This window comes from Candidozyma auris, chromosome 1 (genome assembly GCF_003013715.1).
Source record: "Candidozyma auris chromosome 1, complete sequence".
Classification (NCBI taxonomy): Eukaryota; Fungi; Ascomycota; class Pichiomycetes; order Serinales; family Metschnikowiaceae; genus Candidozyma; species Candidozyma auris.
In genome coordinates this window covers 1264869-1284198 of record NC_072812.1, presented here as the reverse complement: position 1 = coordinate 1284198, position 19330 = coordinate 1264869, and the positions used below count along the sequence as shown (strand labels likewise).

The window sequence follows — 19330 nt, the reverse complement described above, 5'->3', positions numbered from 1 at the left end:
CTAGATAATCATACCCGATATGCAATAATTTGCACCCATTTTCGCACTATGTAATGCCTAGCACACTTGAACAGTTCTTGTACCCCTACGCTAGTCCTAATAACACTTGCTAGAATAATGAAAAATTTTCCAAGCTCCGAATTTGTGCAAACGAAAATGACTCCAGAAAACTTGGATTCTGATCACCAGTTTTCCGCCACAGAAAAGCCATGTACAACCGAAGCTTCTGAGCTTTCTATGGCCACCACAACCTACGCTACCATCTCCGATGATAATCAAAGAACCTACGAGCACTTGTTAACGTATAAGCCAGTAAAGGCGGCTCATGACTGGTTTGCCAATTGTAAGTATGTCAAATATGTGGCCGACACCGCAAATCCAGCCATTCAGTACATTGGAGACTTCAAAATCGTACAGTCCACCACAAGAAGAGCCGACTTGATAGCTGACAAAGAATTAAACAAACTCGATTCGATTTTGACCTACCGTAACTCGCCGAAGATACAAGATTTGACCCATTCCATTCTGGGAACGATCGAGATGCTTCATCTTGTTGCCCTAAAGGGCGTCTACGAGCCTACGATTGAGAAAGTCTATAGGTTGTGCGTTACGACGCAAGCATACCTACACGACGAAAATGGCAAAGCGATTGTGCCTTCAGTCGCTGACCCTATTGTATCACCAATCAATGTGTTGTTGGTCAAATCTTTGAATAAGTGGAACCCAGAGCTTGGTGATGTTGGTGAACAGTCCAGTGAGCTTAAAAGAACGTACAAAATTATTGCATTGGCGCGAAGCAAATCAAAAGCAGAGACTACCAAGGATATCATTGCTCAAGCGTCAACAGAAGTTGAAGCTGAAGCTGAGTGAAATGTTACTTATGCCAAATCCGTTTCTTTGAAGCTCTGTTGCACTTCAGCAGAGTTAATATCCAATAAGAGAGATGTGGGTCATGTCGGTAGATTTTTGCAATTACTTCTATACAGATGTGAATAATGTTTACAAAGATAAGGTGGTAGTCCAGAAATGTCGTAGTGTTTCGAGATGTGCGTTAATATGTCTGAAATGAAGAGTGAATGCCAATACGTGGTTAGTCTTTAGACTTCTTCTTCTTCTTCTTTTTGGAAGAATCCTCATCATCTTCAGCTTTACGCTTCTTATCTTTCTTCTCCTTTTTGTCCTTCTTTTCTTTCTTTTCCTTCTTTTCCTTCTTCTCCTTCTTTTCCTTCTTCTCGGCTTTGCTAGATTTCTTAGCGGCCTCATCATCGGAGGCGATATCAACATCCATGTCACCGCCCAAGTCAATGCCCAATGCAAGAGCCTCCTTGATGGCGTCGGCGTTCTTCATAGGAGCAGCACCAGTCTCGTAGAACTTCAATCTCTCCTCGACTTGTCTCTTCAAGACCTGACCGAAAGCTGTAGATGGCTCATCGGAGTAGTTGTCGATTCTGGAGGCAATCGAACACTTGTTGGCCAAGTATCTAGAGATTCTACCCTTATTCTTGGCAGCAGCCTTACCGATGAAGGAAGAGTGGTAAATCAAACCGTACTTGGGCGTGTTACCCTTAGTCTTCAAAGCTCTGAAAAGCGCCTTCTCAGCGCCCAATATCTGAACAGTCGAAGCAGCTTGCTTGGAAAGGTTAGTTAAAGAACCAGCGTGAGAGATCAAACGAGCACCAACCACCTCACCGATTAATGTGGACAAGTTAGGAGCGACGGTATGCATCTTTGAAGTCAAGTATTCGTATAATCTGGCTCGGTATTCGGAGATGGAAACTACTCTTTCCGCAAAAGTAGAAACGTTGAGCATATCTAGTTCGGAGATGTCCTGACCCATAGAGATTCTGGCATTGTCGATGATTCTTTGGGCAATGCCGGAGTCGTCATTTACCAAGGCCGCAACGTCATGAAGGGACTCGTCGGTCAAGGAGGCCTTATCTTTCATGAACAAGGCGAGCTTGGCATATGTATAATTGTCTGGTACAATCTTAGCCAACTCAGGAAAGTGCCAGCCGTACCATTCCTTCACTCTCATGGAGAAGGTATTGATATCCTTATCTAATTGATCTAAAAGAGCAATAGCCTGGATAATATGATTGTCATTCTTTTGCACTGAGAACTTCACCTTGGCCCTGGAGAAAGCATGGCCCAAACCCAATTGAGCTCTCTCAATATCACCATCTTGCAATTCCTTCAAAATTTTGTAGCCATGAACACGAATTCCTCTCAAGAAGTCCTGAACAATCTCATTGGACAAACAGTCGATATAAGGGAAAGCCTCCTTGATGGAAGGACCCAAGTTTTTGTCAGAGACACCCAAAGAGATTTTACCCTTCTTGGGTTTTGGCAAGTTCAACTCCAAAACTGATTTCAAGTAGTCGGACACCAACCCCTCAGAGATATCGTTTGCGTTTTCCAAGGCCTGAGCAGCGCCCTTGAATGGAGCGAAAGAGATGAGCTCTACCATCTTGGAGAATTTGCCCAAGTCGTTCGCTGCCTCCTGAACCTCCTTCTGCCTGTTGGCAATGTCATCTTGCTGGATCAAGACTTTGAAAATAGCGTAACCCGCAGCTTCTTCGAAAAGAAGAAAGTCGATGCCAGCCATTTTCGAAGGTTTTCCTATATTTCAGCTGGAGCGAGTGCTTTATAGGTATTCGATTTTCACCGATGGGATGTCCTCACTGAGAAAAAATCTTACCTAGGGCATCCCCCTCAGGTGCAGGAAGGTCGATGGGGTCTTACACGACCAGCCTGGTGAGACCCCCAGAGATACCCACAAAATAACCTTTCGTGAGATAGTTGATTAATTTTATGGTGTGAGAAATAAATTTGCTAATTGAAATGATGTCATCTTCTTTCGAGATCCAATAATAAGGAGGGCTCATTGTCAACGACATTTAAGGTGAGAAGAAAGTAGAACTGGAGAGACCTCAAATAGACAAACAAGTGAAATTTCGTTTAGAATAATGGTGTCGAGAAATGACATTCAAGAGCTCTACAAATAAAAAAAAAGAGCTCTACAAATAAAAATAAAAAATAAATCCTTGCTTAAGCTTCCTTCTCTTGTTGTAAAACTTTGAATTTGGACTTCAAATTGAGATGTTGCAATTATTTCAATTAAGTCATCCGCATTGTCTTGACTTTTGCAGCTATTTGCTCATTACCTTCGCAAATTGCAAAGACATTATTATCCAATATACTATGATGGACGAGGAAGAAAACAAAGAAAAAAAAAAAAACCTAAAGATTCAAAGGTCAAAACTCTGCAATCTAATACTATGCTGTTTTTTGCTTTAACATTTTTATAACATCTAAAGGGCCTCTATGCTGTAAGCACCACTTGTATAGTTGCACTGATAAGAATGTATAACACATGGTTTCGCGCTCAGCGACTCAATATCAAGAAGTGACCATCATGTTCCCCAGATTGGGCCTTAGGCTTAGCCAAACAGGCCTTGGCTTGAGGCCATCTAGGCACATACTTTTTAAAAGAACAGTGAAAACGCCAACTATTGACTGGAAGCCTATTAAATCCTCAGTGAGCAATCTAGCTAGAGCAGAGAACCAGGAGAAGCAAAAAGGTTTCCGCAGATTCATATTGGGTCTCATGATCGCCATGCCTGTGATCACCTTTTGGTTGGGATGCTGGCAAGTAAAGCGTCTTAAGTGGAAGGTTGATCTCATTGCTCGTTGTGAACACTTGCTAGCGGAGCCTCCACTCGAGAATTTGCCTGCTGAATTGGACCCATCGGTCATCCCAGAATACGAATACCGCAGATTCAAGATCAAGGGAAAGTTCGATTACTCGCAGGAACTATTCTTGGGACCTCGTATCCGAAACGGTGAGCTCGGATACTTGTTAATAACTCCCTTTATTCGTGCCGATGGCGGAAAGCCTATTCTTATCGAGCGTGGGTGGATTGCAAAAGAGAAAGTTATTCCGGAAACCAGAAACAAGGGCTACTTGTCACATTTGTCCCTTCCTCAGGGTGAGATTGAAATCGAAGCAATGTTCAGAACCATGCCAAAGAAGTCATTCATGCAATATGAGCACGAGCCTGGTACCAGATTATTCCACGTCCCTGACGTTGAAGCCATGGCGAAGGAAACAGGAAGTTTGCCAATTTATGCACAAATGATGTACTCTTTGAAAGACAAAAATGACTGGCACGGACCTCAAGAGGCTACTGAAAAGAAGAGCTCATGGAAGCGACTTTTCCTTGCTGGCCCGAAGAACCCTAACTCAGAGCATCTTCCAGAATCAGACACTGATACAACACTCCAATACCAAGAATTTGAGTTTGTCAATCAAGGAGTTCCGTTGGCTGCTATTCCAAAAGTGAACTTCACCAATAATCATATGCAATACTTAATCACCTGGTTTGGTATATCTCTAGCGAGCACAGCACTTCTAATCTATTCTCTTTACAAGAGGAAGAGTTCAGGAAGTGCCGAGAAGGTGATTGAGGCCAAGAGGAAGGAGATGAAAAAACATTTCTAGTTCATTAATTGTACATAGTCTTAACCGTATAAGCTGACAACGCCGAATAGCACCACTATCAATGCTACATCACCGGCAAATATTCCCACTCCCTCGGAGTAGACAAGTATCGACTCGATCAAATGACGGTACCGAGTGATGGAAGGTAATACAAGCGAGCCGAAATTCAAGGCCTTCGAGATGAAGTGTTTTTTGGTATTTGCACCTAGGAGTCCTTTGCTGGCCAAAATTCCAAAGTATGCTGAGATGAAGACAATTTCAAATGCAAGAAAGTAGGTGAAGAATGCCTGCAGTCGTACGTCAGCATTTAGCCCACGAATGTATAAATGAGGCGACGACTGGAACAGGGGAACGGTTGTGTAATGAAACAAAAAATTGGCAATGTGAATGATGTAGCGTATAATCAAAAGATGCACCTTGATTTTTCTCTCTTGGTAAGCACGGTACTGAACCATTTGAGCATTGAAGGAAGATTGGGCATCTGTCTTTGCTGAGTCAGCTTCTTCGCCAGTGCCCTCGGACATCATTTGCATTATTTGAGAGATGAAAGGGTTTTGATTTTCACCCTGGGCATCACCCTCAGCGGCCTGAGGATTCTGCCCAAGAGCTCCGCTGAATATCTTTTTGAACATTTCATCCATATCGGGCGCACTATCATTTGTTGAGTCCGCAGCATTTGACTGAAGAAGCGTAGAAATGTCTGGAACTTCAGGGTCATCATGCAAAGGTGTTCCAGAACTCTTGAGTTCTGGTTGAGGGGTGGTTGGCTTGACATCTTCGTCGAGCACTGACTTAGCGTTGGTCTTGACCGAAGCACCCTGGGAAAGAATCTCATTAAGCCTGTTAGTGGCGTTTCCCTTGGCCATTTTGGCCTGTCTTCTTTCACGCAAGATCCTTCTTTTTTCTTCCGCTGATAATTCACTCATGGAGCTGATGCTGAGCACTGTGAGTTCAGCGATATTAAATGCTGTCGTCTGAAGTGCGAAAACCAAAAACTCAAGAGCAGGGAAGGAGATATAATTACTTCTCTGGATGAAAATGTCAGAAAATATGAGCTACGAAGAGCAGCTTAGGAGGCAAAAGATCGTCAATCTGATGGAAAATAAAGACTATCTATTAATAATTGCCAGTCAGCAGCAGAAATCTGTGGAACAGGTCAAGTATGAACTTATGCAGAGGCTCGTCAAGAAAACCCATGTATCATAAAATTCGTTAACGAAATGGTGGTCGATGTTTCGTACTTCGGCTGGTATGCGTGAACCTTCCTTTTTCAGAACGAGATGACGCCTTTTTTGATACTCTCTGATTGCCTCGAGCGATGTTATTAGTGGGCGTCTTGTCAAATAATCCCCGCATATAACGCGGTGGCTGATTAAGATTAGGACCGGTTCTTGTTTGCACAGAAGGTTGTGGAATTTTGGAAGATGAACTTGTCTTAGTCGCTGATGTGTCGGCAAAGGACTCAGAAGTTGAGGTGTCATCCTGAGCCACAGTGACTTTCTTTCTGGTAGGTGTAGGATACAAGCCGGTCCGGACATTGGGTCTCTGGAGTCTGGCTCTTGAGTATGGAGTTGTTCTGGTGACGTCTCCAATAGACGCGGATGTCACTCGTTGAGGTCCCGCTTGTGCTATTAACTGTTGGAGCCTGGCGTTTTCCTCCTTAGCCTTGCTTATACGGCCATTCAATTCCTCAATTTTCTGCTCATTATTGCGTGCTTTGAGTATGCTTTCGAATTGCTCATATGTTGGGCATCCTGGGAAACTGTTGCAGAACATCGTGAGAAACAAGCCATAGAGGAAACTTGCAAACGGCTCATTGAACTGCGTGTTCACAGCATTGTGAATTTTAGATAGCTCAGTCATATTGTGGGAGAGCTGAGCAGCCGACTCAGACAAGTTTTCTAGTCTTTCTATATTACGATCAGATTCTAAAGGGGTGGATTCTTCAGTGATGGGGTAATGAACATTGGGTGAAGGCGGAAGTACGAGATGCAAGCCGGAAGACCTATGTGATTTTCTGGAGGAGTCCCGCCGGCGGTTTCCAGGCGTGTTCGGTCTGGATGACATATTGCTGGATGGTTCAAAATTTTTGAACCTTTGAAATGACAGACTTGAAGGTATACACAAACACTTTGTTTATGGGAAGCTTTGCGATTTCGTGAGTGGTCACGTGCAATCTAAACAAGGTTTTTTTTATGCGAGCGCGTTTATCTTCGGGCCAATCTTTAAATTTTCTATGTCTTTATTGCAGACAATCTATATGATTTTATTTATCGTCCTCGCCAATGATTTGTTGCCAGGTTTTGCCTTCCTTCCTCAACAAAGCTGTTAACTCATCTCTAATTTTGGCTGGCAAACCCGGACCTTTGTAGGCGAAAGCAGTATATAACTCGATAAATGAGGCTCCAGCCTTACCAAACTCGAGAGCGTCCTTTCCAGATGAAATTCCGCCACAACCCACCAACACCAAATTACTATCCTTCGTATGTTTTCTGAGTGTTCTCAATGCCTGAAGAGACAAGGGCTTCAATGGTTTACCTGATAAGCCACCGGCCTGATTAATAAGGCTGATGTCAGTAGTCAAAAGATTGCTTGGTCTTTGAATAGTAGTGTTAGAAATGATGATTCCATCGACTTTAGACTGTTTTGCCGAATTGGCAATCGACTCAATTTCGGGCTCTGTTAAGTCAGGTGCAACTTTGACGAGCACCGGAGGTTGCTTGCCGCAAGAATTTTTTCCTTGTGCATTTCTTTCCTTGACAACCGCCTTCAAGAGATCCGTGAGTTTCAGTTCACTTTGAAGATCCCTCAAGCCAGGTGTATTGGGAGATGAGACATTAACAACCAAAACATCAGCGTAATGGGCAAATCTGCGCACACCAGTCACGTAATCTTGTACTTCATCACCGTTTTTGTTCTTACCCAAATTCACAGCCAAGAGTCTGCCTGGTCTCTTCGCATTGTTCTCGTGGCTCATCCACTCCTGGAATCTTGCTTTCAAATTGAGCAAAACACTCAAATGGCCCAGCGAGTTGAATCCATACCTATTGATCACGGCGTCGTCTCTAGGCAATCTGAAGAAACGTGGTTGGGGGTTACCAGGCTGAGGTTCTGGCGTTACAGAACCAATTTCCACATATGAGAAGCCGGTATCGAAAAGAGAGTCAATAGCTATACCTTCCTTGTCCAAACCAGCGGCAAGACCAATGGGGGATTTCAAATGCGTGCCAAAAACGTCAACGCCCAAAAGTGCATCAAACTCCCTCTCCCTTTCTTCGGACTCTCTTCTCAACTTGGGAGAAATGCCAAGACTCATGAGCTTTATGCCTAGTTTGTGGCCATTTTCTGCGTCTGTGAACGCTCTGATTAACGGACAGAACACATACTCGTGGATACCCGCTTTGGCATCTAGCATGTAATATGCCACAATAGAAGCACCAATTGCGCCAACCGTAACGGTTACGGGAAATGGCACAATGCTGCTCTTGATTGTACGAGCACCTTTTTTGGGTGTAGCTCTGGCGAAGGACCGAATGAAAAATCTCCGCATCGTGAAGGTTGAGAATTAGATATTCCTGCGCCGATAAATGGTCGAGAAATTTCAGTGGAGATCAGGTGACAAGGGAACCTCGAAAAACGCATTTTGGGAGTTAAAGAATTAAAATGTTGATTAAACCAGAATTCTTGATGGAGGATAGAAAGTAGCCAACTTTGCCAAATATCGCTTGCCAAAAAAGTTTGAAAGTTCGTTACTAGAGGCACCTGCGAATGTGAGAACTCGAATTTGTTGATGCTCTTCACCTTGGTTCGAAAATATAAAACCCGCCGAAAAATAGCAATTTGAGGCTTACTTGGAAAATTGAACATCCAAACTTTCGTATGTTTAAGTATCTTAGGTTCATTTGCAAATGTGGCGTAATTTCCATTCACGTAGTGTCGTTTGCAGCCTTCACCCGCATAGAGAGGGTGCGCATCTCATCGCAAATTTCGAGTACATCTCTTCCTTGCAATATAGATCATGGCACCAACCCGAGACCGTGTGGTCCCTACGAAGTATGAAAGAGATCAGGGAAAATTCTCAAAAAAGTTACCTAGGGCAAATAAGAGAAGAAATTACAAGGGCATGAAAAAAGTTGACGACCAGTACAAGGAGTTCGTCAGCTCTGCTGCTGCAACAGATATGTTGCTTCAAGAAGAAGCAGGATATTTGGAAGCAGATGGACCAATGGAAAGAACGATGAAGTTCAAACAGGACGATATTGCCAATGTCGTGGACGTTAGCACGGCCAACAAGAAGTTTGACCTTAACCTACCCGAGTTTGGCCCCTACACCCTTTCCTACTCGAGAAATGGTCGTAAGTTATTGATTGGAGGCCGAAAGGGCCATGTGGCCGCCATGGATTGGCGTCTAGGTAAGCTAGATTGTGAGCTCTTTTTGAATGAGACGGTGAACGCAGTGAAGTATTTTCACAACGATCAATACTTTGCAGTTGCGCAAAAGAAGTACACTTTTATCTACGACAGAACAGGTTTGGAGCTCCATAGACTAAAACAGCATGTGGAACACACAATGTTGGATTTCCTACCTTACCATCTCTTACTTGTGGGTGCTGGTCATTCCGGATATTTGAAATATCATGATGTCACCACTGGTACAATGGTAAAAGAGCTCAGAACAAGGATGGGACCAACGCAGGCAATGAAGCAAAACCCATGGAATGCAGTCATGCATTTGGGGCATGCCAACGGTGTTGTAACCTTGTGGACGCCCTCTGCCAATGAGCCCGTAGCAAAGATACAAGCTACTAGAGGACCTGTTCGTGACTTAGCGATAGACAGGGAAGGTAAGTATATGGCGGTCGCTGGGTCGGACAAGGTTGTGAAACTCTGGGACCTTAGAAATTTTAAAGAGCTAGACGTGTACCGTACTCCTACCCCTGCTACATCATTAGATTATTCCGATAATGGTCTCCTTTCCGTGGGCTGGGGACCGCACATTACTGTGTGGAAGGATCTTCACAAGGGTCATCAGGATGAACCCTATATGACTCATCTCTTACCTGGATCAAAGATCGAGAGTGCTAAATTTGTACCCTTCGAGGATCTTCTAGGAGTAGGTCATAAGAAAGGTATTTCATCCTTGATAATTCCAGGCGCTGGTGAAGCTAACTTCGACGCTATGGAGGTCAATCCATATGAATCCGCCAAGCAGAGACAGGAGGGTGAAGTCAAAGCTTTACTTAACAAGTTGGCTCCCGACACAATTGCATTGGATCCTAACTACATTGGTTTGGTGGACGAGAAAGCTCGTGACGTGAGATTGAACAAGAGAGATTTGGAGAAAGTTGAGGCTGAAGAGGCCAAAGAAAGGGAAAGCAAGGAATTCGAAATCAGACCAGACCTTCCGAGAGAGAAGTCTAAGTTAAAGAAGTACTTGGAGAAGAACAAGAATAATGTTATGGATGCTAGAAAAATGAGGGCTGAGAGAAATTTGGCGCTCGAGGAAGAAAGAAGAGAGAAATTGAGACTCAAAGAGTTGGGAGTACCCGACAAAAAGGACGAGCTTGGACCAGCTCTCGGTAGATTTGCATAGTTTAGGCCCTTAATGTATACATTAGGGCTTACATTTTTGTATAGTAGATTCATTTTAATGATATTCCCATTTACCTACGTAATATGTTAAAGAACCTTGTATAGCGCCATTCCCGCGCCCTTTGCCAGATACAAAAATCATGATTAAAACAAACAGGTCTAGTGGCTTGTTCTAGCGGTTATCGAGTAATTTGAGTAATCAACAGAGATCATGTCACTCAAAAGGGAGATCCCATTGTTGTTAAGAGAATGGTGTATTCTCTCATATGCCTCTAATTCAGATTTGATGAAGTCCAATACCGCAGTAAACTTTCCCAATGACAACTCGTTGTGCTTCTCTAGTTTTGCAAGTATATCCTCCGTTCTTATCGTCCTAACAAACTCCAATGTGTTTTCCACATTTTGGGTACTTGTGGTTGAGTCATCGCAAACAGCGTCGCCATCATCTTCTCGGTTAGCCTTATTTGTCAAAATAATGAGCCACAGATTTGCAATTTGTTCATAGGCAGTCGATTTGGTATACTGAAACTCGTTATTGGAAAAGTTGGGCAAATTGTGAATCATTGTAGTTATGACATCCAACATGGAACATGCGTAGGATAACCCTACATCCATGGGCGGAAGCAAGGTGAGAATAAAATCTGATGAACAATTGAGAAATTCTGTGAGGTGAACTTTAACTCTGATGTAAGAATAGTCACTTTCAACATCACACTTATACGGCAAATGATCAGTGATTTTTTGAAATTTGCTTCTGATCAAGGTGACAGAGTCATCCAAGTTTGCCTTGGACGAAACCTTCGAGATGGTTGCTGCCGTTTCGGGATGATGCGTGATGATTTGTTGAAGTAAGTCTTGTAGGGAGTCCTTGTTCAACGTTTCGATGAGACGACTAACGGGCAAGCTCAGCCCACAGATTCTGGGCGTCTTGGACTTCTTTGACTTTGGACCTGCCACAGACAGAGGGAAACTGGACTGATGTATTTGATGCGATGGAGTATGATAACGCTTTGTTACCATCAGCTTAACTGGAGCCAGAGGTTCATCCAAGTGGATTCTCTTCCTTTTAGGGAGCCTCCGAAGGTTATTATTTATGTTGAACACTTGATCGTCCGACAGAAAGGCCCTCCGCCAGGGCAAATCTGCTGAGGTCGACATTTAAAAGATGTATCAGATGGGTCTCGAGAGTTCGTTGGAGTATTATACCGCAAGATTCCTTTTTCTGAGGGCCACTAGAATTAAGTGCAGTACAGAAGAGGTGAGAGGATAACTATGGCAGTGGTCCGTCAAGGAGACTCTGAATCGCGCACTTATACATAGGTGATGGGCTGCACAGTGCAACCAGCAAACTGCTAGCGGGAGAGTATTACTTGAATATGGTAATTAATAGTAGTCATTACTCTCGAACTCGGAATCAGAGGCACTGCTGAGATTGTCGCTGTCACAGACCATGTCGTAGTCGGCCTCGTTGAAACCCACAAAACGATTTCTCTTTAGCTCAACCTCATCGTCAGATTCCTTGTCCTCCTCATCAGTGATGTGAACTTCATCATTTCCATCAGGCTCGTCCTCGTTTTCCTCCTTCTCTTCCAACTCAATCTTAAGCTCGTGCATGATATCGAAGCATTCTGCTAAGAGAGCATTGAGAGTGCCCTGTCCTTCGGGAACCTGGCCATTTACGATGAATTTGCCGTCATCTCTCAAATTATCCAAAGATGCTAGCTTAAATTGGAACGGATAAAGTTCCCGAAGATTGTTTAGTCCGTCCACTCTCTTGATTTCCAAGAGACACCGCCTCACGGTCAGTAACTGATTATGAATTGGTTGAAGAGACTCAGACACCGGTTCTGAGCTCTCAAGAAGCTTGTAAATCAAAGAGTAACATCTTCTTAGTAAGTAAAGCACTAAAAGCTGCGCTCGCTTGAGCTTTTTTGAAATGGGGCTGCCCGAGGCTGCAGCAATGCGTTTGTTGAAGTTGAGCCTTTGTTCGTCAAGACTCTTCAATGCTTTTTGGTAGTTGTACAAGTCTGTTTCACGCATGGTCCACCTGCGAGTGATGAGCAAGTTTTCTAAAGTTTGCCTCAAGGTGAGCAATTCTCCGTAAACCGATTTGATGCCCAGGGCGATCTTCTCGAACTCTTCATGCTGCGGATTGTCGAGAGTAAGGTCCTCAAAAAGCGTTGAGATTCCCGTAGTATCCAGCTGAATCTTCAAATCTTTGATGAAATTATGACATTCGTCCAACAATGCATTGAGCACCATCTGCGTGGTATTCAAGTCAGATTCGGAAGCCACGGCACTGTGGAACTTTCCACCGTCGTCTCTCTGGCTTTCAATAATTTTCAAATCCGACTCCAACTCTTCTACTTTTTGAGACACTTTTCGAGGGTCTGTTTCCTGATGCGTGAGGTAATTGAGCAACACTTTCCTGATCTGGATGAGCTTAGCATACGTGGGCTCCAAGTCTTTTGGAATCTTCCTGAATGAGTCTTCGAGCTCCTGGTACACTTGCTGACATTTTGTGAGCTTGTTTCTAAGCAACAAGCTCTCCTCGCGTTTATGGTCTATCATGTCATCTGAGTCTGAGCCGCTGTCGTCAGCGTCCTCACTTGTGTCAATGATGGTTTTGATTTCTTCCAACCTCGCCTTGATGGGCTTCAAGTCGTCAAAACTGTAAATTTGACACTCTTTTAAGTGAGTAAGAAGCTTGTAGACTGTGCTGAGTGACGAGTACGTTGCTGGGGCAAATTTTATGAGCCCACAGGTGACAAACGACAAGGATAGTAACTGCCAGATATCGTCAATGAGCGAGTCTGTAGGATTTGGAAGCTGAAGGGTCATTCCCTTTAATTCCTCATCCTTCCTGACAATGCTGAGTTCGTGCACTTGTTTCAAGAAATCATCGTATATGATGTACACTTGTTTAGAGCTGATGTATTTTGTTCTGTTGTTTTTTAGATCTGATAAAGTATTGTACAACCCAGTCAAGGATTCATAAAGCGGCTTCTCGTATGCGGGGATTGCCTTGGTCATAAGGAAGGTCTAGGATCTCTCGATGTTTGTATGAAATGTGCTAATGGCAGGTAGTAGTATTGTGTGGTGACTAGTGCACAGAAATGCGTGGAGTAATTTTGACATTCGGCTTCTCACGGGTGCAGGGCAATACATTAGTGCACCTACCGTATAGCCGCCGTAGAGCTACAATGACAGTGTCTAATTAAATAGCACCTGGTCTTCGCTGGGTCGTTAATTGTCTATTGATTTGTGGTAGTCCTGCTGTCTACATCATAGGTTATCAATGTATAGTTACAAATACCCGTAAAAAAAAGATCACAACTCATAAATATCACATCAAGGGTTGGCCACCGCTAGAATCTTGCGCGAATAGTCAGTTTCGTCTGCTAATGATCCGTCCGAGAGTCGCTTGCGTCCCACAATTGCAGGATTAAGTCTGGGATCAGCCAAACCGTTGGTGGTCATTTTGGATGCTCTCTTGTCAGCGAACTCGTCCGAGAAGGGGTTGGCCATAGGCATGTCAAATGCAGAGTTGAACTTTTTCGACTTGGCGGTTCCGTTGCCTCTAGAGATACCACCAGAGCCCGAACCCTTTTCAAAGAACTCTTCTTCATCACTCTCATCATTTCTTCTGTGGCGGATAAAGAAGAAGACACCAAGACATATAGCAATTAGCCCAACCACTCCGCCAACCACGCCTCCGGCTATGGCGCCAACATTTGTGGATGAGCTCTTCAGCTGAGGGCTAGCGGAAGATGATGCCTTTGTGGAAGATGTAGAAGTAGGACGCATGCTTTGGGTGATTGTCTTTGTGGCACCGTCTTGATTGGTGGAAGTGATCACCCTGGTGTGCGTGGAGCTTGAGGATGTACTGGAAGACAGCGTTGTTGGCGCCGGTTCTTCGTCCAGGGATGTGGACTGTGCCACTTGACTCGTCGAAGGAGAATTTGTGGAGGCCGACACAGTGGAACTTGTCAGCGTGGAAGTGCTGGAGGAGGACAGCAGCAGCGCCAGTGACCCAGCACTGGCACCTGTGTCCTCGCCCAAACCGTTGAAGACGGTGAACGCGTTTTGCCCACCGCAGTTGACGGTTCCGTACCCATTGCACGGGGTACTACATTGTGACGTAGACACCTGGTTGGAGGAGGGTCTGGTGGATAGACAGTAGCACATGCCACCGTTTTTGATGGCCACGTACGGGTACTGTGACCCGCAGCTCTTAGCACACGAGTCGGAGGTTTCCCATTGGCCATTCTCCTTGAAGTTACTCGTGTCAACTTGGGAGAAGCACCCGATGCCCGTGTCCGCTGCAAGGACAACGGAAACAAGGAAGAATGGGAGCACCAACTTCATTTGAGATTAATAGTGTTGTAGCGAGCGATGCAAGCGGCCCTTTTTGAAGGAGTGAAGTGGTAGACAAGAGGGTGATAATAGTGGTACCACTGTGATTAACGAAGGACTCAGTAAGCCGAAAACAGTGTGAATATATTCAAGGAACGAAGTAAAAAAGAAGGGTGGAGGAGGTATAAAGAAGGAATAAAGTAGGGAGCGGAAGGATGGGGGAAATAGAAAAAAGTTATCAGTGGGCTAGGGTGAGTAATAGAACAATGCTTTCAGGCGCGGCCCACCACAAATGTGCCAGGCCAACTGCTTCTGCAAGGCACGAGCCAAAGAAAAGTTCCAGACAAGGAAACGAGACAAGTATTGTGCCGAGCAGCTGTCTCCAGGCGAGCGAACTACAGTAACCAGCATTAAAGCACAAGACGCTTTAGTAGGCGAAAGGGATAAAACACGAAAAGAGCTGTGGATGTAAATAAAGATATGAATCGTAAACAAGTGGACCACCATGAGCTTGTCACACTTAACACAAGGCATTTATGGAGCGAGAGTGCTTTGTGGTGCTTGCGCTGGCTGACGGCTGTGGCTGGGGGGTCTTTTTTACCCTCTTCTTTGCTCTCGCCTCCTCGGGCTATTTCTGTCTCGCCTCGCCTGTAGCGTGTTTCTACACGAGGATTTCTGCTGCGCAGCGTGGTATCCGAAGGAGCTTTTCCAGCGCGCCCTTGGCCAGAACTGGCCCCAGCGTCGCCCAAAGAGGGCAAACTAGCAGTCTACCTACAAAATCTAATGGGAATAAATGAGAAAAAAAAAAAAAATTCTTCATCCGTCAGTTCCATAATCAGTTCTATATAACGACATAGAAGACCGGCTCCAAATGAATGTCATACTATGTTTATCTTTTCTGGACGCTGTCTCGCACCCTCCGGTTAATCTTTTCGCAGACCAATTTTGGTCCGTTGCCGCTGGCTGAGCTTCGTGCCGCCATCATTGGAGCCAGTCCATATTTACCTTCTCTGGTACCAGGTGAACACTGCGGCGACTGCTATAACCATCAAGTACAAGCCCCGATGTCCACGAACTTTCTTTTTCTCCACATGTGTGACGGGCAATGGTAACGAGTGGCTTTTGATGTCGGTGTGTTTCGCCGTTTCCGTAGGGGCCGCCTTGGTACTGTCCGTATTCTTCAGTCGCCATTGCGAAGGTTTCCCCATACACATGGTGTGGGAGGGTGAACAAAAAAAAGAGGTAGCCGTCCAAGAAACATTCTCGTGCGCGCTTGGCTGAAACACCTCTCTCTGTATGGCTGTCTGTAGACGGGGGCCGCGCAGTATGTCTGTCACATTTTTTTTGCACCCATTTGAAACGTGACAGCCTCTAACTGCTGCCGTAGACATTACCAAGCGATATGGATTTCACCACCGTGTAGTCGTCCATTCCATAAAGTGATCCCTCACGGCCAAAACCAGACTCCTTCACTCCGCCAAATGGCAACGCTGCATCAGTAAACATCCCACTGTTCACACTCACCATGCCGGTTTCAAGCTGCTCGGAAACCTGCCACACCGTGTTGAGATTCTCCAGGAAGACGTACGCTGCAAGGCCAAATGCGGTATCGTTACACTGCTGCAAAACTTCTTGCTGGTTTTCAAACTTGGCAATGGCTGCCAATGGGCCAAATGTCTCCTCCACCGAACACTTCATCTCTGGGCTCACATTTCCGATCACGTACGGCGCGTAGAAGTGCTTGCCAAGATGGGTAAGTCGACCGCCTTCCACTATAACTTTGGCACCCTTGCCAACAGCGTCGCGAACATGCTCCTCTACTTTATCGATAGCCCTGGCGTTGATGAGACAGCCGTGCGTCACGCCTTCGTCGAAGCCATTCCCAATCTTGAAGCCCTTGACTTTTTCTGCAAAACGCTTGCAAAACTCATCGTAGACACCAGCCTGAACGTAAATTCTATTGGCACACACGCATGTCTGGCCCAAGGAGCGGAACTTCGAGGCAATCGACTGCTCCACCGCCTGATCAAGTTTAGCATCGTCAAACACGAGAATCGGCGCGTTCCCGCCAAGTTCCATAGATAATTTCTTGAGCGTAGACGACAGCTGCTTCATCAAAAGCTTGCCTACAGGCGTTGAGCCCGTGAAAGACACTTTCTTGATCAAGGGAGACTCACAAAACTTCAACCCGCACGCTGGCGTAGACTCAACTGAGCTCAACACCACATTGAACACACCCTTTGGGAACCCTGCCTTTTCCGCTAAATAAGCCATTGCCAAAGCCGTCAATGGTGTCTGAGCATCTGGCTTCATGATGCACGTGCACCCTGCTGCTAATGCTGGTGCAGCTTTTCTTGCGCCCATAGCAGCCGGGAAGTTAAAAGGGCACAAAAGCCCAACCGGCCCAACCGGCTGCTTGTAGGTTATGATCTTGTTGTTGTGATTGGCAGGCTGGATAGTATGTCCATAGTTACGCTTAGCCTCCTCGGAAAACCACTCAAAGTACGAAGCAGCGTACCTGATTTCGCCAATTGCGTCGGTGAAGCATTTTCCATTTTCCCAAGTGACGAGAGTGGCTAGGTCATCCAAGTTTTCTAGCATCAAATTGTACCAGTTGCGCAACCACCGCGACCGATCAGCAACTGGGGTGTTTTTGTAACTGTCAAAGGCGATTTTGGTAATTTGGATTGCCTCGTCAATCTCCTCTGGGGTCTGGTCGGAGATAGTGGCTATTACCTCTTCAGTAGCCGGGTCGATGACATCAAATGTTTTTGTTGACTTCAGCTCCACCCATTCGCCGTTTATGAACGGCTTCGTTCTCAAGAGCTCTGGGTTTTTAAGTTTTGGGGTCATGGAGGAGACAATATTACTTGTTCTCTACATTTTTCACCCCTTGGTGCTTATATATGGGGAACGTTAGCGCACAACATTGTCCGGAGTGCAGTCACCGTGCTTAGCGGCAGAGATAACAGGCCTGCCTATTTCGCGCGAACGTATTCACCGTCTAGAGTCATTGGGGTGCATACTCGCACAAGACGTTGGAAGAGCGCTTCAAGGAGAGGAATATACACCTCCAAGAACTTTCGCTTTAGTCCGCTCTACTGCCTCGGAAAAGTCTTAAAAAAATTACTGTCTGACATCAATCCAGTTCACGGGCGGTACAAACGAAAGGTCCAGTACTGGAGGACAGAGTCTGGAAAGTGACATCACATTGTCTCGAGTGCAAAGAAGACATTTGTAACAACTTCATTGTCTGTGAATCCGGCGCTTTTGTAACCACCACAATGAAATGCGGAGATTTGACCTCTCTCAGTCTTATGGGCGCATTCTATTTGCTCCGAGCACAACGACAAGAAGCTGAAATTCCCAAGAAGCGACCCTAACCACTAAAAAAAAACGCCAACTTCAACTGATGCCTCCATGCAATTTATCTGGCGACTTTCCAGCTCTAGAGCGCCAAGTTGCATCCCTCGTTTAAAAGACCCTGGGTCGGCCCATTTTTCGCAGCCATTTTTGCACCAGGCGCTCTGATCCCGCCAGCCTCTCCCTCACCACAGGACAGGACACTTACCACTACACTAACGCCGTTTCGCGGGAGCACAAGTTACGAGCAACTTAGCAGTCCTGCTCAGGATCCCAGAGCCCCAGAGGCGTCGATCAGCCCATCCCTCCAACCTCAGGGGCCATTGTCAGTAGCCTGGCTACAATGTGAACAAAGAGATATTGAGGGCCTGTGTTTGCACCGCGGAGGCGAAGGCAATGTCTCACTGTCAAGGAACGACACGATACTATCATGACAAAAGAGGGCTAGTTTCACAGACACAAAACCAGCATCATCCCAAAGTGCAGGGTACAATTGAGGGGATCAAGATCTATCGACCCCGATCGGGACGGGTCCAACGGGACTGCCGCTTGGGTCAACCTCCATGCGATGCGCGCGCTTACAAATGGCTGGTGGCAAGTGTGACAAAGAGTGACGGTGGCTTCGAGTGCACAAAAGAAAAGCAAGGGCTGTCAAAGCACTGTCAAGGAGACATGATGTCTTGAGCCAAATAAACAGATAAGAAATCTGCCGATATGACTAAAACAAAAACGACAAGGGGGGTCATTAGCGTTTTTCGAATGCCCTAAAGAATGGCCGTTCTCTCTTTGAATCCAGACGATTTCCTTCGTTTCCTCACTCCCATATCGATTTCACGTCCCTTATCGGCATTAGAGTAGCTTCCGCATCCGTGCGGAAACCGCCGGGGAATTCATAAAAAAACGGTTCTTCGCAAAACCGCACCTCCGTAAAGACCCCGGTGCCTGTGAGGCCTGTACGAAGGCTCGTATTGCACCTTTTGTCAGCGCTTCGGACCATCGTCCGCAGCGAAAGGTGCTTCTGGCTCGCATCATATAAGATGCTGCGATTTCCAACATTCTCCGCCTTTCTTCCAACTCAGATTTTTTCAGCTCGTACAATTCCGAGTGGTTGTTTTTATTCCAATTACCCATAAAGCGAATTCTTGCCATTTCGCGTTGGTTTCACTATAGATTATCTCCCATGCTGGTGTCTGCAGAGCCAATGTTCTCCAAGCTCAATCCCCTTAATTGGCGTTCCCAGAAGGAACCCACAGGCCCAAAGAGAAAGAGGAGGGGCTCGTTCATGAGATTGTGGCGTCGTTCAAGCTCCAGCTCCCCGGAAGCTCATCAGCATCATCATCATTCCAAGGCAAAAATGGTTACGAGGTCGCAGCTAACGAGACACTCAATCTCTGCGTCCCAGGCACTTTCGCAAGGCAACCATTCTCCTAAACGGCGCACGCTGAGCGGCTCTCGTCGCGAGGTGCGCTCCAACGACCTACTCACGTCTGACTTCCTATTGCCTTTGGATGTGGGTGT

The 19330-nt window shown here is 45.6% G+C and overlaps 11 protein-coding genes across 11 annotated transcripts; 3 read left to right on the top strand and 8 right to left on the bottom strand. All coding sequences in view use genetic code 12, as the record gives it.

Annotated features, from left to right (window-relative positions):
- Positions 1 to 156: 156 nt before the first annotated feature.
- Positions 157 to 870, top strand: CJI96_0000589 (uncharacterized protein; the record flags this gene model as incomplete). The annotated part of the gene is made up of 1 exon (XM_029034814.2): positions 157 to 870. The coding sequence occupies one exon, from the start codon at positions 157 to 159 to the stop codon at positions 868 to 870; it is 714 nt and encodes a 237-aa protein (XP_028890056.2).
- Positions 871 to 1090: 220 nt separating this feature from the next.
- On the bottom strand, positions 1091 to 2605 carry SIK1 (snoRNP complex protein NOP56; the record flags this gene model as incomplete). Its single annotated transcript, XM_029034813.2, has 1 exon — positions 1091 to 2605. The coding sequence occupies one exon, from the start codon at positions 2603 to 2605 to the stop codon at positions 1091 to 1093; it is 1515 nt and encodes a 504-aa protein (XP_028890055.2).
- Positions 2606 to 3415: 810 nt separating this feature from the next.
- Positions 3416 to 4501, top strand: SHY1 (Shy1p; the record flags this gene model as incomplete). Its single annotated transcript, XM_029034812.2, has 1 exon — positions 3416 to 4501. One exon carries the CDS (start codon positions 3416 to 3418, stop codon positions 4499 to 4501), a length of 1086 nt encoding a protein of 361 aa, XP_028890054.1.
- Positions 4502 to 4521: 20 nt separating this feature from the next.
- CJI96_0000586 (GET complex subunit GET2) lies at positions 4522 to 5427 on the bottom strand (the record flags this gene model as incomplete). Its single annotated transcript, XM_029034811.1, has 1 exon — positions 4522 to 5427. The coding sequence occupies one exon, from the start codon at positions 5425 to 5427 to the stop codon at positions 4522 to 4524; it is 906 nt and encodes a 301-aa protein (XP_028890053.1).
- A 286-nt stretch (positions 5428 to 5713) lies between these two features.
- DAM1 (Dam1p) lies at positions 5714 to 6568 on the bottom strand (the record flags this gene model as incomplete). The annotated part of the gene is made up of 1 exon (XM_029034810.2): positions 5714 to 6568. One exon carries the CDS (start codon positions 6566 to 6568, stop codon positions 5714 to 5716), a length of 855 nt encoding a protein of 284 aa, XP_028890052.2.
- Positions 6569 to 6767: 199 nt separating this feature from the next.
- URA1 (dihydroorotate dehydrogenase) lies at positions 6768 to 8051 on the bottom strand (the record flags this gene model as incomplete). The annotated part of the gene is made up of 1 exon (XM_029034809.2): positions 6768 to 8051. The coding sequence occupies one exon, from the start codon at positions 8049 to 8051 to the stop codon at positions 6768 to 6770; it is 1284 nt and encodes a 427-aa protein (XP_028890051.1).
- A 468-nt stretch (positions 8052 to 8519) lies between these two features.
- On the top strand, positions 8520 to 10094 carry CJI96_0000583 (uncharacterized protein; the record flags this gene model as incomplete). The annotated part of the gene is made up of 1 exon (XM_029034808.2): positions 8520 to 10094. The coding sequence occupies one exon, from the start codon at positions 8520 to 8522 to the stop codon at positions 10092 to 10094; it is 1575 nt and encodes a 524-aa protein (XP_028890050.2).
- A 158-nt stretch (positions 10095 to 10252) lies between these two features.
- CJI96_0000582 (uncharacterized protein) lies at positions 10253 to 11251 on the bottom strand (the record flags this gene model as incomplete). Its single annotated transcript, XM_029034807.2, has 1 exon — positions 10253 to 11251. One exon carries the CDS (start codon positions 11249 to 11251, stop codon positions 10253 to 10255), a length of 999 nt encoding a protein of 332 aa, XP_028890049.2.
- Positions 11252 to 11476: 225 nt separating this feature from the next.
- Positions 11477 to 13126, bottom strand: CJI96_0000581 (uncharacterized protein; the record flags this gene model as incomplete). Its single annotated transcript, XM_029034806.2, has 1 exon — positions 11477 to 13126. The coding sequence occupies one exon, from the start codon at positions 13124 to 13126 to the stop codon at positions 11477 to 11479; it is 1650 nt and encodes a 549-aa protein (XP_028890048.2).
- A 318-nt stretch (positions 13127 to 13444) lies between these two features.
- On the bottom strand, positions 13445 to 14461 carry CJI96_0000580 (WSC domain-containing protein; the record flags this gene model as incomplete). Its single annotated transcript, XM_029034805.2, has 1 exon — positions 13445 to 14461. One exon carries the CDS (start codon positions 14459 to 14461, stop codon positions 13445 to 13447), a length of 1017 nt encoding a protein of 338 aa, XP_028890047.2.
- Positions 14462 to 15820: 1359 nt separating this feature from the next.
- Positions 15821 to 17302, bottom strand: CJI96_0000579 (succinate-semialdehyde dehydrogenase (NAD(P)(+)); the record flags this gene model as incomplete). The annotated part of the gene is made up of 1 exon (XM_029034804.2): positions 15821 to 17302. The coding sequence occupies one exon, from the start codon at positions 17300 to 17302 to the stop codon at positions 15821 to 15823; it is 1482 nt and encodes a 493-aa protein (XP_028890046.1).
- Positions 17303 to 19330: the final 2028 nt, after the last annotated feature.